This window comes from Suncus etruscus, chromosome 14 (genome assembly GCF_024139225.1).
Source record: "Suncus etruscus isolate mSunEtr1 chromosome 14, mSunEtr1.pri.cur, whole genome shotgun sequence".
Lineage (NCBI taxonomy): Eukaryota > Metazoa > Chordata > Mammalia > Eulipotyphla > Soricidae > Suncus > Suncus etruscus.
In genome coordinates, this window is record NC_064861.1 from 84,820,067 (window position 1) to 84,844,922 (window position 24,856).

A 24,856-nucleotide genomic window follows, 5' to 3' on the forward strand; every position below is an offset into this window, starting at 1 on the left:
CTAGGGGCATTGGCCCCCTCCATGATGCTCCTAGTCTCCCCAAACCAAAGGAGGCCCCAGACTCCAGATACTCCCACATTAAATATGGTTATTTAATACCAACATTTATGGTTATTTTAATAAATTACCATTAACATAATGGTTATTTAATGTTAAATATGATTATTCAATCTAGAATGAGCCCCCAGAGTTTTGTTCATATGTAAATGGTAAGCTTAGACTCTCTGGGGATTGATACCTGCCTCCTCCATCAACTCCCTCATCAGACTCGCTTGGAAGATAGAAGGTTGGGTAGGCAGGTGGGACAGACCTAGGGAGTGAACTCTGAGCCAGAGAAAAAGCCCAAAGGATTGCAATGCCTGGCTTGAATGCAGGAAGCTGAGTCCCCCAAGCATCACAAGTGTGACTCCCAACCTAGTACAACCAAAGGAAAAGAAAGTGAACTTGGTACCTACTACCCTGCCTCACGGTGTGAGTAATACCTCTCTCTCCTCCCTGTTCTCTGCTGGTGCCAGGGCCATGGGAAATTGAGGTGAAGTTCCTGGAGCTTCAGTTTGTTGAAGGAAACAGGCAGGGAAGGCTCTTGTCTTGCATGCAGCTGACTTGGATTCCATTTTGGAACCCCATGTAGTCTCCCAAGCACTACTGGGTATAGTGCTAGGCATCTCTTCATACTTTTGAGGGGATCCTAATGGGGATTGCCCACATTGAGCTGTCCTGGCACAGCTACAGAGTTTCCCAGAAAGTAGTTATGGCTCTCAGATTATTGAGAAATTATTGAGAGGGGGGATACACCATCCCCCACTCAATAAAATAAAGGAGACAATAAGCAAAGCCACAGATCTGGGTTATTGTGTTCGGGATGTGTCTGATACGGTCTTGGAGCAGAGGTGAGCTCTAGGATAGTCCTGTTTGTTTTGTTTTGGGGCCACACCCAGAGATGCTCTGGGGTTACTCCTGACTTTGCAATCAGAAATCATTCCTGGGAGCTCAAGGGATCATATAAGGTGCTGGGGATCAAACTTGGCTTGGCTGCATACAAGGCAAGTACTTTCCCACTGTATTATCACTCTGGTCCCTGGCATGGGCCTTTTTTTTCTTCTTGGTGTTTGGTTTTTGGGTCACACCTGGCGGTGGTGCTCAGGGGTCACTCCTGACTCTGTTCTCAGAAATCGCTCCTGGCAGGCACAGGGGACGATATGGGATGCCAGGATTTGGTCCTGGGTCGGTTGCTTGCAAGGCAAACACCTTACCACTGTGCTATCTCTCCGGCCCTGGCATGGGCCTTTTATATGTCATTGTAACTGAGATGTCCCTGGCCATCAATGAGCTTGATGTCAGACTTGGAGAAACCCAGGCAGATTTTTGCTTCAAACCTCAAACCTTCCCCAAACTCTGGCTAAATCACTCAATCTGTAGCCTTGGGTGCCCATTTTTCTGACTCAAAAAGATGTCCAAATTGTCCTAATTTGTTGTTATTTGTTTGTTTGTTTGTTTGGGGCCCACACTCAACTGTACTCAAATCTTATTCCTGGTTCTGCACTTGGGGATGATTCCTGGCATGGCTTTAAGGATCATATGGAGTGCCGGGGATTAAACTTGGGTCAGCTGCATATAAGACAAGTGTTATATATCCTGTTCTATTCCTTCAATGCCCCCTTTGTTTAGGTTTTTTGAAATCCCTTATTCTATTTATATTTTGATATTTGGAGGTTGGAGATTGGGCCCATCCCAGCAGTGCTCAGGGCTTACTCCTGGCTCTGTACTCAGGGATCATTTCTGGTGGGGACATGAGATGAGGGATGGAACTACTCAGATGCTTCTTGTCCTCTCCTCTGTCTGGTCGGCCCTTTAGAGGTCATGGATGCCTGTAACTGGTCGTGCGTGGTTGAGTTCTTCACTCTCAGTTGAACAGAAATTCATTCTTTCCCTCTCCCTGTCTTTCTCTCTTCTACTTTGCCTGTATGTCTTTGTCCTTCTTTTCACAATGCTCTCTCTGTCTCTCTCCATTTTCTTCCTCTGACTCTCTATCTCTGGGTCTCCTCCTGCCTACCTCTGTCCATCTGTCCATCCCACTCCCCGCTGGGCCATTCTCTGGGTTACCCTCCCCTCACATCTTTCTCTCTGCACATCTCCCAACTCCTCATCTCTCTCACACTCCCCCCAACCTGTGCTCTTTTTCCCACTCACCCCGTATTTCTCTGCCTCTTGCCTCCCACCTGCCGGGGCAGGAGGGTCAACAGTTGATGCAAGAGAAGCCGGAGCTGGCAGCCTCAGTAAGGAAGAAGCTCGGGGAGATCCGGCAGTGCTGGGCCGAGCTAGAGAGCACCACACAGGCCAAGGCGCGCCAGCTCTTCGAGGCCAGCAAGGCCGACCAGCTGGTGCAGAGCTTCGCTGAGCTGGACAAGAGGCTCCTTCACATGGAGAGCCAGCTTCAGGACGTGGGCCCCGGCGGTGACCTGGCCACAGTTAACAGCCAACTCAAGAAGCTGCAGGTAGGTCCTGGCCCAGCCCCAGGGATGCTGGCTATGCTATAGGAAATGGGGGAGGCAGGGGTGGTGCTATTCAGGGGGGTTCAGAAAAAGAGGATCTTTGTTTTTGTTTGTTTGGTTGGTTTTGTTTGGGGATCAGCCCCGGCAGTACTCAAGTGTTAAGTCTGACTCTGCACACAGGAATCACTTCTGGTGTTGCTTGGGGACCATATGGGGAGCCAAGGATTGATCTGGGTTGGCTGCATGCAAGGCAAATGCACTATTCTATTGACCCGGCCGAGAGAGTGTGTTTAATGCAGGGGCTGATGCTAGCTGGGCAGCAGGGCAGGCAGAGCTGAAAGAGAAGGATGGGCTTGTGGTAAGGGGAGCATTAGAGCAGGGAGGAAAGGTTTAGAGCAGGCCAGGAGCTAAATAACCTGCACCCCACATTTGTTCCTCTGCTTGAACTCCAGCTCCAGAGGCAAGAGAAGACACAGGATGAGCCTTTTGGAGGTGCCTGTGTGCCTGGCCATCACTGTCTCTCCCAGCAGCCCTTGGACACAGGAGCTATTATTATTTCTGTTCTTGTATTTGAAAGAAGGGCAAATCAGTGATATTCAGGATTTATTCCTAGCTCTGTGCTCAGAATCATTCCTGAAGGGATTTGGGGGCCTATGTATGGTGTCAGGAATAGAACCAGAGTCAGCCACAAGCAAGGCAAGTGCCTTACCTGCTGTGCTATTGCTTTGACACCTTTCACTCAGGGTACTATTATGATCCCCATCACCACTGGGCAAACAGAGGCTCAAAGTTTGCGAGCCCCAGCAAACCAGCTCCTCCCTTTGGAATTGGGGGTGCTCACCTGTCTTCTCTCTGCCCTGACTTGGCAGCTGGTGGATGCCCAAGGTCCGACTAGGGCGGTTTGGGACTGGAAATGAGGACCTCCTCTCATCTCCCCAGGTGGGGGCCAGTTTCTAGGGGGGCTAGGAGCAATCCTGAGTAGGAAACTGAGGTTGGTGCGGCCGCTTCACTGGCCCAGGGGACCAAATGGTGAGCGTGGCCCCATGTTTGGACTGTGTCTCTCCTTGCTGCCCTCTTTAGGCTCTTCCTGCTGAGTCACGAGGCTGCCCAGCTCGGCAGAGCGTCTGGCACAAGCCAGATGGACTAAGAATTAAAAAAAAAAAATTAAGCTAGAGCAATAGTCCAGTGGGGAGGTTGCTTGCCTTGCATGTGGCTGACACAGATTCAATCCCCAGCATCCCAGAAGGTCCCCTAAACACTGCCAGGAGTCAGCCCTGAACACCACTGTATGGCCTAAAACCAAAAAAACTAACCAAAAACAAAAAATAAAAACCCAAAAATGTAAAAATGGGGACTGGAGAGATAGCATGGAGGTAAGGCGTTTGCCTTTCATGCAAGAGGTCATCGGTTCGAATCCCAGCGTCCCATATGGTCCCCCGTGCCTGCCAGGAGCAATTTCTGAGCATGGAGCCAGGAGTAACCCCTGAGCACTGCCGGGTGTGACCCAAAAACCACAAAACAAACAAACAAACAAACAAAATGTAAAACACATTTGGGGGGGTTAAGGCCACATTTGGGGGGGTGTTTAAGGCACACCTGGTGGTGCTCAGAGGTTACTCCTGGCTCTGTGCTCAGAAATCGCCCCTGGCAGGCTCAGAAGACCATATGGAATGACTGGAATCGAACCCAGGTTGGCTACATACAAGGCAAATGCCCTACCGCTGTGCTATAGCCCTGGCCCCTATTTAGACACTTTTTAAATGAAAGCAGCATGATACTAGCTAGTATCAGTGAGGTTCACAGATACTGCAGCTCTCTTGTCATATATCTAATATGCAAGATGCCAAAATATAGCAGTAGGCAGAAGTTTCCCCCAAATCCCTACCCTCCTGGGATTCACATTCTTGGTGGGGGTCAAGGGTGAAGAGACTGAGAATCCCTGACCATGATGATGCTGGTGACATCATTGTCTGTCCCCACCAGCGGGGCTCCACCCCTCCTACATCCCCAAAGGACTCCTGTTTCTGTGCATCTTGCCTCTCGCTGTTTGTGCTATTAAAAATTAAAAGGGAGAAATATTTAAATTATTGATTTAAAAAAATACATCAATGGCCACAGCACCTCTCGGATCTAGGCATCTCGGCCAGCCTGGGGCTGACTAAACACCAAGGGAGAAAAATGCACTTTGGCTGTGGGTCCTGACAAGAGAGGAAAGCAAGGTGCAGAGACGCCCCCTTTCTACTCTTTGCTCTTTGTTTTAGGGCCACTGTGACTGTGTTCAGGGTTTGTTCCTGTTTTGGAGCTTTGAGGTCACTCCTATGTCGCATCAGGATTTGAATCAGAGTCAGCTCTGGCAGGGCATATCCCTTTTTTTCCCACCCCCTTTGGGCAACATCCGGTGGTTTTCAGGGGTTACTCCTAGATCTGTGCTAAGAAATCAATCCTGGCAGGCTCAGGGGACCATATAGGATGCCGAGGATCGGACTTGGGTCTGTCCCGGGTTGGCCACATGCAAGTACTGCTCTGCATATTGTTCCAGCCTTGGGCACATTCCTTAAACCCCAAACTCTCTCCAGCCCTTTTGCTCTTTTTTTTTTTGTGTGGGGGCAGGGGGAGTCACACCTGGCAGCACTCAGGAGTTATTCCTGGCTCTATGCTCAGAAATCGCCCCTGGCAGGCACAGGGGACCATATGGGATACCAGGATTCGAACCACCGTCCTTCTGCATGAAAGGCAAATGCCTTACCTCCAAGCTATCTCTCCAGTCTCCCTTTTGCTCTTGTTGTGGTCCTGTCCCTTCCCATGGGGTCACACATGCATGCTTGGGGGGCTTACATACTCAGGATCAGCATTCTCACATCTTTAGTTGTGGTGCTTACCACAGGGGGTCACACGCTTGTTTTGGAGGGTAGGAAGAAGGTAGAGTGGCCCAGATCCCACTGGGGATCCCACTTGGCACTGGGGGCGAAACCCATGACCTCACACTTGCAAAGCAGGTGCATTTAGCAAATGATCTGCTTACACTTATTTCTCTTTATTGTTTAGTGTTGGTTTGGGGTCACACCTGGTGGTTACTCTTAGATCTGCACTCAGGGATCACTTCTGGAGGGCTCAAAGAACCATTAGGGATACCGGAGATTGAACCCACATTGGCCATGTACACAGCCAGTGCCCTCTCTGCTGGACTAATCACTCTGGCCCCAAAACTTACTTAAAAACAATGAAAGTCTGGCTGGAGAGATAACACAGTGGTAGGGCATTTGCCTTGCATGCAGCCAACTCTGAACAGATGGTAATTTGAATCCCAGCATCCCATATGGTTCCCCAAGCCTGCCAGGAGTGATTTTTGAGTGCAGAACCCGGAGTAACCCCTGAGGGCTGCTGGATGTGACCCAAAAACAAAAAGCAAAAAAAAACAATGAAAGGCAAAAGAATGTAGAAGGTCATCTCATTTTTATTTATAATTTGTTTCTGCTGTGGCATCTCAGCTCAGATCCCTCTGCCCATGCTCAGACAGCTTTAAATTATAAGGGCAAGGGATTTTCATTTATGAGGAGTTTCATATCATACAAAAATATCTCGGTATTTCCTGCTGGTTGGTGATTAGGATTCGACACTCTCAAATAAAAATATCTCGGGGTGCTCGCTTCGGCAGCTCATAAACTAAAATTGGAACGACACAGAGATTAGCATGGCCCCTGCTCAGGAATGACTTGCAAATTTGTGAAACATTCCATATTTTTTTAAATGTACACATATGGGCTGGAGTGAGAGCACAGCAGGTAAAGCATGCAGTCAACCGGATTTGATCCCCAGCTCCTCATATGTTTCCCAGAGTCCCCCTAGGATTGATCCCTGAGCATTGTTAGGGGTATCTTAAAAAAAATACAAAAACATAGCTCTGTGTGCAGATGCAAACTGGTAATATAAAAGCAGGGTTTACAGTGTCTATGAGAATAAAAATAAGAGAATGCAGCACACACAATGGGTTGGCATATGCATTTATCCATTTAAAAAGTGAACCTGTTATATTACCTGTTCCAAGTGGTCAAGAGGCAGATTGGGCAGTTGGTGAACCAAGAAGGGGGTAAACTATGAATGCGAATGGATTTAATTTTTATTATAGTTTAGGTAACTCAGCCATAATAATATAGATGTTTATGGTTTTGATGTACAAAGTTACTACCCCATCCCTACCACCAAAGTGCACAACCCTCTACCACAGTCCCATATCACCATTAGTCTGTCTCTTCCTTCCTCCACCTACTGCCCCTGGCCCCACATAGTTGGTCATCTCAGTCTTGTCCAAGGACGAGGTTTGTGATCATTTGATATTGTTTATTTCTTTGTTTTGGCTTTCTTTGGGGCAGGGGGGTCATCACACCCAGTGGTACTCAAGGCTTACCATATGGGATGCTGGGGATCAAATTTGGGTCAGCCACATGCAAGGCCAACACCCTCCCTCTGTACCATCTTCCCATCTCTCTTGTTTTATCTGTGATGAGTGAGGTCTTCAGTTACTTGGCCTTTATCCCTCTGACTTATTGCACTAACACGATGGCATCCAGTTTCATCCAGATCGCATTAAATGCCAGATTTTGACTTTTCTCACAGCCCTGGAAGTATTCCTCTGTGTATAAGTGTCACCACCTTTTGATCCACTCTTCTGTTGCTGAACAATTGGATTAGTCCCAGATCCTGGCTAAGTGCTATCATTGACAGAGGTGTGCCTGCATCTTTTTAAATCAATCTTTAGTTTGGGGAGAGGTAGATACCAAGAAGGGGAATAGCTGAGTCACATAGAAACTCTATTATTTTGTTTCTGTTTTGGGGCATCACGCAGGGTTTGCACTCAGAAATCACTTCTGGCAGGCTTAGGGGACCAAATGGGATGTTGTGGGTTGAACCAGGGTTGGTCACATGCAAGGTAAATGCCCTTCCTCTGTGCTATCACTCCAACCTCTAAGAAGCAGTTTTAGTTTGGGGGCCACACCTGGCAGTATTCGGGGATTGCTTAAGATTGCGTCCAGGCAGGGCTCCAAAGCTCTCTTCTTATGGTTTTTTTATTTGTTTGTTTGTTTTGGGGTCACACCCAGAGATGCCCAGGGGTCATTCCTGGCTCTGCACTGAAGAATTACTCCGGGCAGCGTTCAGGGGACCATATGGGGTGCTGGGGATAGAACCTGGGTCAGCCATGTGCAAGGCAAGCATCCTACCTGCTGTACTATTGCTCCAGCCCTATTCTTACTTTCTTTTTTTTTTCCAGAGAGATAACATCTTTATTCAGCCCTAGCCAACAGAAGTGGCTGCTAACCATTTATGCATTCAGCCATTCTTAGCTTGCCCTGCGTCTTAACTCCTTTCAGCCATCTTTCCTCTGACCTCCATGCTGGCAAAGACCAAAAGACCCCTCTTCTTTCTTTATTTTTTGGGGGGTGCTATATCTAATGGTGCTTGGGACTTATTCCTGACTTTGCGCTTAGGAGTCATTCCTGGTAGTAAATTATATTAAGTTTGGGAATCAAACTCAGGTTGGCCGAGTGTGAGGCAAATTCCTTACCCCTACTGCAATCTCTTTGGCTCTCATTCTTACAATTTTGTTGTCATTGTTAATTTTGGGCCACACTCAGCTGTGTTCAGGGGTTACTCCTGGCTCTGGACTCAGGAATTAGTCCTGGCAGTGCTCAGCTGACCATATTGGATGCCAGGAACTGAACCGGGCCAGCCACTTGCATGGCAAAAACTCTCTGCCATACAACTGCTCAGGTCCATTCATACCTTTGGGGGGAGCACCCAGTTGCGCTCAGGGTTACTCCTGGCTCTGTGCTCAGAAATTACCTCCTGGCAGCTCGGGGGACGATATAGGATGCTGGGGATCAAATCTGGGTCAGCTTCGTACAAGGCAAATGTCCTCCTCACTGTGTTTTCGCTCTGGCCCCCTCATAGTATTTTTTTTTTTTTTTGCCTTATCACTTGCACCACTGCTTTGCCCCCTCACCCATACATTTTTGGAGGACTTTCCATAGTTTGTTTTTAATAGAGGCTGAACCAGGGACCAGAGAGATAGCACAGCGGCATTTGCCTTGCAAGCAACCGATCCAGGACCAAAGGTGGTTGGTTGGAATCCCGGTGTCCCATATGGTCCCCCATGCCTGCCAGGAGCTATTTCTGAGCAGACAGCCAGGAGTAACCCCTGAGCAATGCCGGATGTGGCCCAAAAACAAAAAACAAAAAACAAAAAAAATAGAGGCTGAACCAAATAACATTCCCAGCAATATTGAGACATTGAAGACTCCCTGTTTTTAGGAGGGCTACACCTGGTAGTGCATAGGATTGATTCCTGAGCTGCATGCTCAGGGACAGTTCCTGGTGGACTCAGGTGTGATCCAGGCATTGAACCTGACTCTCTGCATGTACCTCAAACCCTGTACTTAATCTCCCTGACCCTACACTTGTGTTATAGAACAAAAACAAGTGATTTAAGTACCTATTACTCCAAGGCACTCTTTTATGAAATGTAACTATTTTCCCAAAGTAATTCAAGAAATGTTAGGAACTAGCAGGCTTTTCAAAGTCCCACCCCTGCTGTTCTACAAAATCCCACTTCTCCCTGGGAAAGGAGAGTGAGAAAGACAATAGGATTTGGGGGGTTGTTCATGTTTTCATTTTTTTTAATTTTTGTTTTGGCTTTTGGGCCATACCTTGCTGCATTCAGGGGGTTACTCTTGACTCTGCACTCAGGAATTAATCCTGGCAGATTCTGGTGACCATATGGATGCTAGGGATTGTACTATCGCCTGGCCCCAAAGTTTTTTTTTTTTGTGTTTGTTTGTTCGTTTTCATTCAATTTGGGAGCCATGCATAGGGATTACTACTGGTTCTGCACTCAAGAATTAATCCTGGCAGGCTCAGGGAGCCATATGGGATGCCAGGGATTGAGCCAGGCCAGATCCAGTATGCAAGGTAAATGCCCTACCTGCTGTGTTTTAGCCCTCTTCTAGTATTTGGGGGGGCCACACTCGGCGGTGCTAAGGGGTTACTCCTGGCTCTGTGTTCAGAAATCGCTTCTAGCATGCACGGGGGGGGGGGGGGGGTCATATGAGATGCCGGGATTCAAACCAACACCAGTCCTGGGTCAGCTGCTTGCAAGGCAAATGCCCTACCACTGTGCTATCTCTCCGTCCCCTCTTCTAATATTTTTATTCTAATTTAATTTTGTTTGGGGTGCGGAGAGCTTAGACAGGGGTTAAGGCAACTAACTTACTTGCCTTGCATCCCTCCAGTCTGGTTTGAGTCCCTGGTACCATATATGACTACCTCCCAGCACCACCATGGGTCGCTCCTGAGCACAGAGCCCAGGGTTAGGCCCGAGCTTTGCCGAAAGCGGCCCCCAAACCAAAACCCAAACCAAAAGTCATGTAGAGCTGTGTGTGTTCTCACCCTTTTGCTGAAGCTCCCCCTTTTGGCTTTGTTTCCTTCCTGTGCCCCACCCCCATGCTCAGCCCTCAGATCCAACCTGTGGCACCCCCTGGAATTTCCTTACCCTCTTCCTCTCAGATTCAACCTCCTTGGCTCCCTTACTCCCACGAGGACCAGCTTCAAGGTGCATGACCCGTGCCGCCACCTAAGATCCCACGCTGTCTGCTCTGCCAGTGTCTCTAAAAATTCTTGCTTGTATTTTGGGAGTGGGCCACATCCATTGGTGCTCAAGGCTTGTTCCTGGCTCTGCACTCAGTAATCACTCCTGGTAGGGCTCAGGGAACCACATGGGTTGATGAAGATTGAACCCAGGTCGGCTACATAGAAGGCAAGCTCGCTCCACATGCTCTGGCTTCTCTTCTTGGTTTTTGTCTTGAGGTCACATCTAGCAGTGCTCTGTGCTCAGGTAACTCCTGGCTTTGTGTTCAGGGGACCCTATGTGATGCTAGAATGCAAACCATGGGCAGAGCAAGGCCCTTAACTGTTGCACTAGCTCTCTGGGTCTTAACATCCTTCTGTTGTTGTTTTGTTTTGGGCCCACACCCGATTGTGCTCAGGACTTACTCCTGGCAGTATGTTCCATGATCACTCTTGGCTGCACTCGGGGAATCATATGGGGTGCCAGAGACTGGTCAGCCAAGTGCAAGGCCAGTGCTCTACCTGCTTTGTTATCACTCCAGCCCCCAAATCCTTTTTGGTTTTAGTTCACACTGAACAATGGTTGGGGGTCATTCCTAATGATGTTGTGGAAGTGGAAGCAACGAAATGCCAGGGATCAAACCTGGGTCTCCTGCATTGCAAAAGCCTGCACTCAGCTTTCTCTTTTTCTCTCTAACCAGGTCTTAAAATTCTTACTCATATTTGAACAAGATATCTGTGTTTTCCTTCTGTACTAGGCCCAGCAAGTCCCTAGCTCAATCCAAATAGAGCCACTTCACACAGCACAGCTATCCCTGAGGTTCTTGTTTGGTTCTAGTTTGGGGTCACACTCAGCAGTGCTCAGGGACTACTCCCAGCTCTGTACTTGGGTCTCCAGCCTACTGAGCTAGTCCTTGGTCTTCCTGTGGCTGTTTATTGTCATTATTAAGTTTGGTTTTTTTTTTGGGGGGGGGGGGGCACAACTGGCTATGTTCAGAGCTTTCAGGCATTGGAGACAGTGAGAAACTTGGGGGTTGAACCTGGACCACCATGTGAAGGATGTATTATCCTCTGTACTATTGCTTCTGCCCATCATTATTAGTTCTTTCCAGCAGCATTTGCAGTGGTTGTAGCCACAAACTCAAGGTTCAGGGGTAAGGGAGGGCATGTCCTGGATTTGAACTTTAGCTCTCTTGCCACTTCTGTGGCCTGGGTTGGCCTCTGGCTAATCTCAGGTCTACAGAGGAACCCTTAAGTTCTGTCACTCAATGGTAAGGGAACTTTATTTAGTTAGTTAGTTTTTTGGGGGGCCACACCCAGTGATGCTCAGGGGTTACTCCTGGCTATGTGCTCATAAATCGCTCCTGGCTCAGGAGACCTTATGGGACGCTGGGGATCAGACCCAGGTCTGTCCTGGGTCAACTGCGTGCAAGGCAAATGCCCTACCACTGTGTTACCTCTCTGGCCCCTCAAGGTAACTTTAGGAGATGGAGCAGCACGAAGGTCATAGCCGTGGGGGTCTGCGCAGGGCTGTACCTAGATGACCCAAAAATCACCTTTCTGTGTGTCTTCCATTTCTTCTACCTCAAAATGGGCCTAGGAGAATGCTGCCCTCTGGTGGCCACTGCGAAGACGGCAGGGCAGGACAGCACTGCTAGCCCAAAGACCCTTATTCTATATTTTTCTCCACCAGAGCGTCCTGAATTTATTGTCATCGTCCCTTTCCCATTCCCTTTTCAAAATAAAAATTGCTCATACGGGCCCAGAGAGATAGCACAGCGGCGTTTGCCTTGCAAGCAGCCCATCCAGAACTAAAGGTGGTTGGTTCAAATCCCGGTGTCCCATATGGTCCCCCGTGCCTGCCAGGAGCTATTTCTGAGCAGACAGCCAGGAGTAACCCCTGAGCACCGCCGGGTGTGGCCCAAAAACCAAAAAAAAAAAAAATTGCTCATACACCCCCATTGGAAATTAAAGGAACATACTTAATTTTTATCTTCTTTAAGTGAGAAACAGGAGGTGTCTGCCCCAAGCACTTGAGGTTTTCTACTGCTTTCCGAATCTTCTTGGTGGGTACATTGTCCACTTGGGGACATTCCTGTATCCAGGTTTGACACTGGCAGTGACCTTCAGCCACTCATTTCCATTCTGTATGGGAAGGAATTGTTGAATTTGTTTGTATGGGCCCCTTTCCGGGCATTCCCTATTCCATTTGTAACACTTCATAAACACATTAAAAACGTCCTGAGGTTCGGGGCTGGTGGAGATGTCTGGGGGCTGGTACACCCCATGCCTGGAATGTAACATTTTTGCTTCCATCCCCAGCACTTCATGGCACCTCTAAACCACATCCCAGTTCCCAGCATTATTTGTTGGAGGCTTGGCCCCAGAACCGCATAGGTTTGAAGTGTGGGCATCCCTGCCTATGGGTTCTGCATTGTGGGTTCAGCGGACCATGTCGGTTGCTGAGATTTACAGGGGCCCAGCCCCATATTGAGAACACTAGGGCATTGACCCCAGTGCAGGTGTGGATGCCACTAACCCCCAGGTGGGTGATCAAGATTAGCATTCTTGGGGCTAACCTTGACAGCAGGAAAGGCACTTACCTTACACTTGAATGATTCCAATTGGATTCCTGGCATATCCCATAAGATCCCTGGAGCCCCTATAGGAGTGATCCCTGAGCGCAGAGCCAGGAGTAAGTCCTGAGCACTGGTGATCCCATCACATCACCACTACTATCTTGGGGTTAGCATGTCTCCTACATCCTCCAGCTTGTCTGTCTCCATCCAGCCTGCAGGTGGTCCTGTTTCTTCCCAGCCACAAATCACACGAGTCCTCTGAGCCTTCCCTGCTTCCCCCCAATCCCATGGGACAGAGACAACCAACCTCTCTCCATGTAGCACTTCCTTATGCATTTTCTGGGATCACCGTGGCTCTAGTGTTTTTTGAGGGGGGCACACCCGGCAGCACTTAGGGGTTACTCCTGGCTCTGTGCTCAGAAATTGTTCCTGGCAAGCTCTGGGAACCTTATGGGATGCCAAAGATCGAATCTGGATCAGCCAAGGCAAAAAGCCTCCCCGCTGTGTTATTTCTCAGGTCCTCCTGTTTGGTCTTTGAGGGTTCAGAGGACAGTGGGGGCTGCCTTCTCTGACCAGAGCACTCAGTAGGCCTCTCGATCCCCCCAGGTCGAACAGTGGGTAGTGTAGCTTCATGGAGACCATGAGGTGATATCTCCCTGGTTGAAGGGACAGACTGAGGGTGACAGAGCCCCGAGTGCGGATGTCTAGGCTGGGCGCCCTTTGACCAGCAGAGGGAGCCCGAGGCGGAATGACTCTGGGTTGTGGGTCCAAACTGGAGCCTGGAGAGGCCTCAGGAGCTGCTGGACCCCAGCCGGCTCCGAGGTCCCCCTGAACCAGGACCAGTCCCTGGAGGAGGGAGTAAAGTTGGCACATTTCTAGGCTGTTTCCAGGCCAGACTGGGGTGCTAGGAGTTCGGGGTGCTGGTGAGCTAAGCGCCCCAGTCTCTCTCTGGGCCTCTCTGTCCAATCCACTTTGCCTTTCTCACCTCCCCTTCTCTCTGCATCTCTTCCTCTCTCTACAACACTCCCGCACTCACATATTTGGTTTTGATTCCAGTTCTGTCTCCTGCCTTGACCTCTCTATTGTGTTTGCCTCTGGTGCCACCTGCCCCCAGTCACTGCCACAGGCTTTCTGGAACCCCACTGCCCAGGTCGGGCACGTGACCTAGAGTCGTTTCCCCCCCCCCCCCCACAACCACCTTTCTTCATCAGCGGCTCCTGCCCAACTGTCCTTCCTGGCCAAGGAGGGAGCAGATGGTGGTGGATCAAGCTCCCACTTTCCCCAGCGTCCTCAGGGGCCCGGCCAGCTGGTCTAGCTCAGACACTCGCTCCTGTTCAGGGGAGGGGAGCTGGTCCCCCCGTCATCCGGGGTGGGGTTGGGGATGGGAATGCACTGGAGGCTTTGCAGCTGCTGGGCTGAGTCCTTGGGGATCCTCCAGTTCTTCCCCCACCCCATCCCCCAGTCCCCAGCCAGGCTTCCTCTGGCCCGTCAGCACCTCTGCAGTCCAGCTCCTTCTCAGCCTTCCCTCACCCCAGACTGACCAGCTCAGCAAGGCCCAGAGATCCCCAATTCAGAAACCTCCCAGTCTGGGTTTGAATCCACATCCAGAGGGCTCAATCCACATACTGTGGGAAGGGCACTTGCCTAGCACAAGGCCCACTGGGTTCAATCCCCAGCATCCCATATGCGTCTCTTCATGAGCACTGCCATGAGTGATTCCAGAGCGCAGAGCCAGGAGTTACAGCTGAGCACCACCAGGTGTGGATGCAAAACAACAACAACAGCAACAGCAACAAATCCACACTCAATGCTGTATGGCCTCAGACCAGTCCTGGGGTATTTAGGAAGAGGTGGGCTGGAGTTTGAGCAAGTCCTGGGTCCAATTTCTGACCCTGGCATTAGCACTTGGGACCAAGGGCTAGAAAAAGGGAAGATAGCAAAGTCGGTCAGAGAAATCTGGCTGCTGGGCACAAAGGCCTCCCCAGCCACTGATTTGTCCTTCTGAGGGGCCAGCATCTCAGGCATTTGAAGAAGGCGCCTCTGCCTTGAACGTTGCCTTTGGTTGGGGCACTGCCATCTCGAGTGGTGTTTTGGGGTCCTGGGAACAATTCCTAGTCTTCCCAGTGGTTCCCAGCACCCTGGCTGAAATGCTAGAATGAAGACAGTGTTGTGGGGGGGGGGGGGGCCTACAAGTGTTGACGATCTCCAGGGCCATAGCGGACTCTAGGCTCCAGCATTGCTTAGGTGCCAGTGATCAAACACAGCATACAAGCAAGCCACTGCAGCCAAAGCTTGGGCCTTAGCTCCTATACTATCTTTCTTTAAAATCTCCCTTTAAAATCTTTTTAAAGTCTGAGGCTGGAGAGATAGCATGGAGGTAAGGCATGCCTTGCATGCAGAAGGCCAGAGGTTCAAATCCCCGCATTCCATATGGTCCCCTGAGCCTGCCAGGAGCCATTTCTGATCATAGAGCCAGGAGGAACCCCTGAGCACTGCAGGGTGTGACCCATAATAAACAAACAAAACAAAACAAAAAATCTTTTTAAAGTTTGAGATATAGGCGCCAGAAAGATAGTACAGTGGGGAGGGTGTTTGCCTTGCAGGGGCTGACCCAGGTTTGACATCCTGCATCATTTATAGGGTCCTCTGAGCACTGCTAGGAATAATTCCTGAGTGCAGAGCCAGGAGTAACCCCAGAGTATTTCAGAGTATGACCAAAACAAACAAAAAATTTGAGATATAGGGGCTGGAGAAATAGCACAGTGGTAGGGCATTTGCCTTGCACAAGGTCAACTCGGGTTGGGGCCAGGTTAGATCTCATCATTGATCCCATATGGTCCCCAAGCCTGCCTGGAGCAATTTCTGAGTGCATAGCCACCGGATGTGCTGTGAGTGCCACCAGGTATGCTTCCCCCTCCACCCCCCCAAAAAAAATAATAAAATTGAGATATAGGGATCCAGGAAGATAGCGCCAAGGCTGGAGCACATGCAAAGCATTTACGAGGCCTCAGGTTTGATCTTTGACACTGTGTGCCCCCTGAGCACTGCTGGGTCTGAGCATCATCATATTGCTGGTCCCAAGCATTGAGCCATCCTGCCTGGCTGGGTGGTCCCCGCTCCCAGCATTATTAGGAGCACTCCTTCCCCACCCAGTGAGATCTCATTCTGCCCAGTACAAGGTGTGATTCTAAAAGTGTTTAATGCAGTAGGTTCTTGGGTCCCTGTGAAACGAAACCCTTTCCCCACTCACTCCAGGACACTTCACCACTCCCAAAAGAAACCTATTAGCTCACCCTGGCTGGCTGCTTCCTGTCTGTGAATGTGCCTGGTTTGGATGTTTCACAGAAGCAGGCTCTCACAGTAAATGAAGGACCCTTGTGGCCGGCTTCTTTCACTTAACATAATGCTTCCCAGTCATCTCTGTGGCTGGCCGCAGCTGTCCTCCGCTGCTCCGCTGGTTTCAGTGTTTTAAGTGTAACATCTTTTGTCCAGGCATGCAGTGCAGTGGTTGAGCAGATGTGTGAGGTCCTGGGTTTGAGCCCTGGCACACATACAAAACTAAGTAAATAAAGGCAGTTTCATGTTTGTTTGGGTTTTATGGAGAGGGCCTTAGGCACAGTGCTGCCAGCTACTTCTAGGGGTACTTGGGGAAGCACGGGGTGCTGGGAATGAACCTAGCCTCCTCTGTGTGTGTGTGGGCAAAGCCTGCAATCATCTCCCTAGGCCAAAGCAAGTTTTTCTTAGGGAACAAGGTGGTTGGGGCCCTACCTGGTGATGTTCAGGGTCTATTCTGGGCTCTGCACACAACGATCACTCCTGGCAGAGTACAGGGGACTCATGTGCAAGGCAAACTGATCAACCCACATTTCTATTGGTGAGGTCCTATAGTTAAGTTTTGTTTTTTAATTCTGACCTTAGGCTAGAGAGCAAGTACAAGGGGCTGGAGTGATAGCACAGCTGTAGGGTGTTTGCCTTGCACATTGCCCACTGTGGATGGACCCAGGTTCAATCCCCAGCATCCCATATGGTCTCCTGAACCACGAGCGATTTCTAAATGCAGAGCCAGGAGTAACCCCTGAGTACCAAAAAACCAAAAAGAAAAAAAATAACCTTGCATACAACTGACCTAGGTTTGATCCCTGATACCAGATAGGTTCCCCCAGATCCACCAGGAGTGCTCTCTTTGTTGTTGTTGTTGTTTTTGTTTGTTTATTTTTGTTGTTTTTGGGTCATACCCGGCAGAGCTCAGGGATTACTCCTGGCTCTATGCTCAGAAATGGCTCCTGGCAGGCTCAGGGGACCATATGGGATGCTGGGATTCGAACCACCAACCTTCTGCATGAAAGGCAAACGCCTTACCTCAATGCTATCTCTTCAGCCCCAGGAGTGCTCTCTTTTTTTCTGATTTTATGGATTCTATTGTTTTGTTTTGTGGGGGTACACCCAGAAGTGCTCAGGGCTTATTCCTGACTCTGTTCAGGATTACTCTTGACAGTGCTTGAAGGACCATATGGGATGAGGGGATCAAACCCAGGTCAGCTGTGTGCAAGGCATGTGCCCTCACCACTGTACTATGGCTCCGGCCCCAGAAGCTTCTATTTGTCATTGGCCTGTACCACTTTCTTTTGTGGACATGTGCCCTGGGGATGTTGGCTGCTCTCCCCTCTCAACTCACTTCTCTCCTGAGAGATCTCTGGGCCCTTTCCTGCTCACCTGGATATAAGCACACATGCATCGCTGACAATGTTCAGAGTGAAACTTCTGGGTTGAAAGGTGCATACAGTCTTCAGTCCTTTGGGGCTGGAGCAATAGCAAAGTGGTAGCGTTCGACTTGCACTTAGCCATCCCTGAACGGATCCTGGTTCAATTCCCAGCATCCCATATAGTCCTCGGAGCCTGCCAGGAGTGATTTCTGAACCGCAGAGCCAGGAGTAACCCCTGAGTGCCACTAGGTCTGACCCAACCTCCCCAAAAAAGGTGCATACAGTAAAAGTGGGGTGCCAGAGCAAGAGCTCAGGGGTTGGGGGGACCATGCATTGCATATACAAGGACCTGAGCTTGATCTCTGGCACCACATGGCAACACCCACCCCCACCCCAGCACACTGCTGGCCCTAAGAAGTACCACTTTACTAGGCCAGATCACTGAATGCCTAGCCTAGTTGGCTGTGTACTACTAAAGAGTGACTCCTGAACCCCGAGCACCACTTGGGAGGTCCTACTCCTATTTTAGAGATAGAAACTTTGGGGGCTGGAGTGATAGTACAGTAGGTAGGGTGTTTGCCTTGTATGCAGCTAACCCAGGTTCAATCCCCAGCATCCTGTATGGTCTTCCTAGCCCTGCCAGGTGTAACCCTGAGTTCAGAGGCAGGAGTAACTGTGGAGCATTGCCAGGTGTGACTCCTCCTAACAAAAAAGTTTCAGACATCCTTTGGAAAAGACTATAAACTCCAAAGCCCCTATGTGGTGCCTTGGGGTCATACTCCGGTCTGCTTCATGCATGGCAAGCACCCTACCCGCTGCACTAGCATTCCTGCCCTAATTCCTTTTCACAATTTTCCACCTTCTATGGTTTTGCCTTGCTAAGTATGCCTTTTTTTACTAAGCCTTTTTATGACTTCTATAGATTATAATTCGTATCAACAGAGACTCTGGGATGTTGTTCACAACATTTCAAACTTGGCTAAAAAGGGTCATTATCGTCTGCTCACGTGGCTGAAGAATGCAGGGTGGGTCCATCTCTGGGGGTCACTGGATCCAATGACGCAAATTACATCCTCAGGAATCTGCCTTTCTGGATTCACTCTCCCCCTGTGTTTGCTGCAGTGCCTGATAGCAAAATGGTCCCTAACACCTGAGGCGGACTTCTACCATCATCTCAAATATATTCCTTGAGAAATAGAGCACCCTTTCCGAGCTCAACTATTTTCCAGTAAAAGGAGCATGAGTTTTTGGAAGGCTGTTTTAATGATCTGATTGGTCAGGCCTGAGTCACATGACTATTGGTGGTCTTTAAGGGCTCATTAGCACCCCAAGAAGCAGGGAGTGTTTTCATTGGTTCCCTTAAATTAGCATGATCTTCCTGACCCAATCCTTGGCAAGAGAGATTTCAGGGTTTCTGATTGGACAGGGTTGAATCATGTGACCAACGAGGTTTGGTCTTTCTGGAAGTTCAAGACCTGGATGGAGATTTAAGGTGCTGGTAGAAGAAGGGGTAACAGTTGAGGCAACAAAACCAATTGCTCCGCCCTATTCGACCTTGGAAGTAAAAATCTTGACTCGTTGCTTGAGTTTTGGGTTGCAGTCTTTGGCTAGAATCTGTTACTACTTAATCCCATGACTATTGTTTTGTTTTCTAGCTCTTGCCATCTGTTTAGAATCATAAACATAATATATGAATATATTCTCTTGGTGAAAGGTCTAACCAATGGAGAAGTCTTCAGTAAGATATGAAATTTCCCTTCGATGCATCTTTCAGTCCACACCCCATCGGGAGCCTTAATCATTAGTTCGTTGGTTGTACATGGCTCCAGACCACTTCCTAGGCATTTTGCATGTGCATACATGGATTTTTTTTCATTGTATGTTCTATTTGGATTTTTCATGTTCCATTCTTTCTGTTTGACTTCGGGCCTGCTCCCGTGGTGCTCAGGGCTCACTCCTGGTGGTGTTTGGGGGACCATATGGGATGCTGGGATCCAACTCAGGTTGGCTGCATGCAAGGCAAGCACCCTGCCCGCTGTATGTACCATCTCTTCAGCCCCTTAATTAAATTCTTGAGTAAATAGATCTATGATTCAGACATTAAACATTATTTTTTTTAATTTGTTACAAACAAGCAACCCTATGTGAAAAATGTCTCCTTCATCTCTGTCTCCCCCATTGGCTGAATTTTGAGTTCTCAATAGGTACCATCTGTGACTGGTTTCTTGTTTTCGTCAAGGAATTTTTATGCATGTGCAACCGACTACGAATACATTTTCATACGTATGCCCTAAATTACTTTTTCCTCTTAGCATTAATCCTTGGCTATTATTCCATTCAGATGTGGAGATGTTTAACCATTTCGTTCTTGGTGGGATTTTGACTCTGCTTCCCACTTTTTCTCATGATAAAAAGCCACTCCAGTGAGATTCTCAGACAATTATCTAGACTGCCATGAGTTCCTAGGATCAAACATCTTCATGCCTGTGGGGTCCTGTTTACACCTTGATTGGTTATCGATGGATCCTCAAAGAGCTCCCAGAATGAGAAATTGATTCCCATTCCCCTATCCCCTTGGGAGGGAGGAGATCGTGGTAATATTTATTTGCAGCAAATAATCCACACAGAAGGAGGGTAAAGGGGTAAGAAGATCAGATGCAGAGTCCTTTGTCAGTCTTCCAGCAGCTCCAAAAAACACCTGGAGCCAGCTAGTAAACTCTACTAAAAGACCCCAAGGACCTTGCTCCCAAACTATTTATTAGGCTCTCAACAGCGCCCCCACCTGGAAGGTAGAAGATGGGACAACAGGCAGAGATAATGAAAATGCTTTCATATATAACACATGCCTATGTGCCAGGATGTCTTGCTAGAAAATAATTTTCAGGTACTGGATCCACATATGTACATTTTGCACTTTGAAAGGATCTATCAGCTTATTTTCCCAATGGTTTATCTAATTTACATCCCCACGGAGAGTGACTCAATGTGCATATTTGTGAGCATTCAGGACAATTGATTTTAATATTCTTTTGTGTTTTTTTTTTTTTTGCGGGGGGGGGGGGGAGACACATGCAAAGGTATTCAGGAGTTACTACTGGCTCTGCACTTAGAAATCACTCCTAGGGCTCGAGAGATAGCATGAAGGTAGGGTGTTGGCCTTGCATGCAGAATGACAGTGATTCAAATCCCGGCATCCCATATGGTCCCCTGAGCCTGCCAGGAGCAATTTCTGAGTGTAGAGCCAGGAGTAACTCCTGAGCGCTGCCGGGTATGACCCCAAAACCAAAACCAAAAAAAAAGAAAATAAAATAAATCAGGGGACCATATGGAATGCAGGAAATCGAACCCGAGTTGGCTGCATGCAAGGCAAACACCCTACCTGCTGTGTTGATCTTTAGATTTTTGCCAATCTGATTAATATCCTGTTTGTATTTGCTAATGATTAGCAAGCCTGGGTATGTTTTCATGTGCTTATTTGTCTGTGTGTGGCCTCTTCACATCTGACACTCATGTCCCTCTAGGGCAGGCTTTTCCTTGGCTGATGTGATTCACTGGTGCATTGACCAAATTATAATCAAAGCCTGACTATATGCCAGACACTTTCTTATGAAGGCAGTGAGGAGTTCAGGGTGAATGGACACAAACCTTGCACTCAGGAAACTGACATTCTAAAAGCAAGGAACAGTAGCCTGGGCCAGAGCAATAGCACAGCAGGTAGGGTTTTTGCCTGGTTCAATTCGGGTTTGATCCCCAGCATCCCATATGGTCTACTGAGCCTGCCATCTTGAGTGATGCCAGGTGTGGCACATACACATACACACAGAGTAGACTCAATAAACCAAGTGCAAATAAAGAACCAGAGAGATAGCACAAGAGTTAAGGCACTTGCCTTGCAACATGGTCAATCCTGGTTCCTTCCCTAGCACTGCAAATATACCCAAACACTACCAGGAGTGATAGATTCTATGCTCAAGGGACATCAAATCAGGAATAAACCCTAAACATTTCCAGGCATAGCACAAAAGAAGAAAAAAAAAAGCCTAGAACAAAACTTTTGCACACAAGTAAAGGCAGAGCTGTTTCAATGGTGCTAGCTCAGTACAGATGAAAGGGAATATTTTATTGTTTTAGAAACTGACTCCTTGCTCTAATACGTATTAACTTTTAATTGTTTTCTTTCAGTGTGTCATTTAGCTTCTAACGACATCTAAAATTTTCTTTCTACTGATGTAATTAAAAGAAAATCTCTCCGCCCCCTGGGTCAAATTTTCCTTCATGGTTTTTATGCTTCGAAAGATTTTCTCCATTTCCAAGATTATAAAATCATTTGCCCAGGTTTTCTTCTCTCGCCTTATGGATTTACTTAGTCCATTTAAATCTTGACTCCATCTGGAATTGCTCACAGCATCAAGAGCCAGGAGCCAGCTAAATTGGTTGGCCAATTGGCCCATGACCATTCATTGAAACTTTTCCTGGGAGATGAGACGAGCATTTATTATATATCCGAACTATCTGTGTCACTGGGACTGCCTTTGTGCTTCCTGCCTGTCCCTCTGTCCCTCTGCACACCAACCATAAATCACTATAGCTTTGTACTTGCCAAGGTCTGCTCTTGACAAATTAAGTACCAGGCCCGAGTTTCCTCCCCTGTAAAACAAAGACATCACCAACTTTGCAGAATTATTCTTAGAATTAAAGATATAACTGCCCCCTTTAGTCCAGGGGGTTCAAGTAAGCCTCGTTGAGATGATGTTTTAGCTAACATCGATTAGCTAGAAAGAAAATACCTGGGGCAGGGGGAATAGCAAGGGCAAAGGTGCCAGCGCAGGAACTGGCTTAGGACAGAAGGGCAGTGTCAGGAGAGGGATGCATCAGGGAAGAGCGGAATGATGGGGCGCAGAGAAGGGTTCGCTGTCACATTGAGGGTCGTCATGGGGGCCGGAGAGATAGCACAGCATAGGATGTTTGTCTTGCCCGGGGCCGACCTGGGACAGACCTGGATTCGATCCCCGGCATCCCATATGGTACCCCCCCCCCCCGAGCCTGCCAGGAGCAACCCCTAAGCACAGCCGGGTGTGGCCCCAAAACCAAAAACAAATACATAAATAAATAAAGGTCATCACGGAGAGGGAGGGTGGGGCCCGCTGACCCTGCCCCTGTTCCCGCAGTCGATGGAGTCGCAGGTGGAGGAGTGGTACCGCGAGGTGGGCGAGTTGCAGGCACAGACGGCGGCGCTGCCCCTGGAGCCGGCCAGTAAGGAGCTGGTGGGCGAGAAGCAGAACGCGGTGGGCGAGCGCCTGGTGCGCCTGCTCGAGCCCCTGCAGGAGCGCCGCCGGCTGCTGCTCGCCTCCAAGGAGCTGCACCAGGTGGCGCACGACCTGGACGACGAGCTGGTGAGAACGGGTGCCGGGAGCCAGGCCGGGGCGTGAGGCCAGAGGCTGGGGAGGCCTGAGTGGGGGCCCGGGCCTGGAAAGGTGGAGGTGTGCGAAAGGGCCGGAGTTTGAGGTCGGCTACAGGAGGCAGGGTCTGGGGAAGGGCAAGGCCTTGGGACCAAATTCATGGATACAGACTGCTGAGGATCTCAAGACTTAAACCATTCATCCCTTCTTCACTTACGTATTCATCCATTCACTCATCCATCCATCCATCCATCCATCCATTCATTCATTCACTTTTTGTTTGTTTGTTTTTGGGTCACACCCTGCAGTGCTCAGGTATTACTCCTGGCTCTGCACTCAGAAAATCGCTCCTGGCAGGCTCCGGGGACCATATGGGATACCAGGAATCGAACCCGGGTCTGTCTGGGTCAGCCTCGTGCAAGGCAAATGTCCTACCTCTGTGCTATCACAGGGCCCCTCAATCACGTTTTCATATTTATTTATTTAACAATTCAAGTTTCTTGGGGGGGTGTCTGTAAGATTGGGCAGTTACAGCAGAAAGAGCATTTATCTTGTACAGAGCTGCCCCTGTTTCAAACCCCAGAACCCCATGTGATCCCCAGAGCAAAGAGCCAGCAGTAAACCCTGAGCACCAGGGAAAATATTTCAAGATTCTTGGGGCTGGAGCCAAGAACAGTGGGTTTGACACTTTTCTTGCATGTGACAAGATCTGGGTTTGATCCACATATGGGGAGCCCTGCCAAGATTGATCCCTGAGCACAGAGCCAGGAGTAAGTCCTGATTTCTGCCAGGTGTGACCCCACCTCCAAAAAACCCTAAAATAAAAAAATTATTGAAGGGTACATGAGACACGGAGTAGGGTGCTTAGTGTCTTAGGATCAGCTTCTGGCTCTGTGCTTGAGACCTCTGCAAGTGCTCAGGGAGCACTTATGATGCTGGGGGTGGTGGAGCAAAGGTCAGCTGCAAGTAAGGCAGATACCTTCCTCCTGGGCTATCTCTCGAACCCTGAGGTTCTTTTAGTCATTTTCAGCCATTCATTGATATAGTCACAAAATCATTTGGTCAAAGTCTCTGCCTTGGGGCCAGAACAAAAGTGGTCAACCCAGATTCAATCCCAAGCACCTCATGTGGTCTTCATAGCCCACCAGGAATAATCTCTGAGTGCCACTGGATGTGGCCCCAAAGCTAAGTAAAACAAAACCTGACTCTGATTTTACTCCTTTCTTCACTTATTTATTAGCTTATTACTCATTTATTCACCACTTAGCCATCCTCACTCACTCATTCACTTCCGATTTGTTCATTCATTCATTTATTCATTCATCCATTAGGTGGTTCATTCATGTTCCAACTCAGGGCCTAGTTTTGTGGTTGCATGATGCTGGGATCACAGGTTACAGCTAGTTCGATGGTTCAGAGCACAAAAGGGGAAATGCACCCCAAAGGGGAAGTGACAATCCCAGGTGTATTAGGGCTGTGATGAGGGAGAATGGGGGAATTTTGAGAAGCCAGAGGAAGTCACTAACCCAAGCCTGCAGTCAGGGAGGGTTTCCTGAGGAAGGAGGTGTCTGGGCTGAGATACCTGAGCAGGTGTCTCCTGAGCAAAGGGGGAAGGGATTTACCGGCAGCAGGACCGACAGATGGCCAAGGCCCGAGAAGAGCCAGCATGAAGCTGCTCCTGTGCTCAGCCAAGGCATGCAGAGGCCCTGGGGTGCTGTGACTTATACTTGATTTGGAGTCCTGGAGTACATTCTCCTGCTAACCTGCTTCCTGATCCTCTCCAGGCATGGGTTCAGGAGCGACTGCCACTGGCCATGCAGACAGAACGAGGCAATGGTCTGCAGGCTGTGCAGCAGCACATGAAAAAGAACCAGGTGAGAGGGCCAGAGAGATAGCACAGTGGGTAGAGCAAATTGCCTTGCATGCAGCCAACCCAGGTTCAATCCACAGTATCCCATATAGATCCGTGAGCATCTGAGAGCAGAGCTCTGAACACTTCCAGGTGTAACACAAAAGCAAAAGCAAAACCGAACACTAAGTGAGGGGGCCAGAAAGATAATACAATG

General features: G+C 48.9%; 1 protein-coding gene and 1 non-coding gene across 4 annotated transcripts in view; both read left to right on the plus strand.

Annotated features, from left to right (window-relative positions):
* SPTBN4 (spectrin beta, non-erythrocytic 4) overlaps window positions 1-24,856 on the plus strand; it is a 95,535-nt gene that overhangs the window by 52,979 nt on the left and 17,700 nt on the right. For all 3 annotated transcript variants that reach the window (XM_049787129.1, XM_049787131.1, XM_049787130.1), the window contains 3 exons: window positions 2,232-2,495; window positions 22,560-22,784; window positions 24,575-24,664. In XM_049787129.1, coding sequence (XP_049643086.1) covers window positions 2,232-2,495; window positions 22,560-22,784; window positions 24,575-24,664 — 579 coding nt within the window. The remainder of the gene's footprint in view (window positions 1-2,231; window positions 2,496-22,559; window positions 22,785-24,574; window positions 24,665-24,856) is intronic.
* LOC126029213 (U6 spliceosomal RNA) lies at window positions 6,132-6,235 on the plus strand. The gene has a single exon (XR_007502858.1). It is a non-coding gene; the product is annotated as a U6 spliceosomal RNA (small nuclear RNA).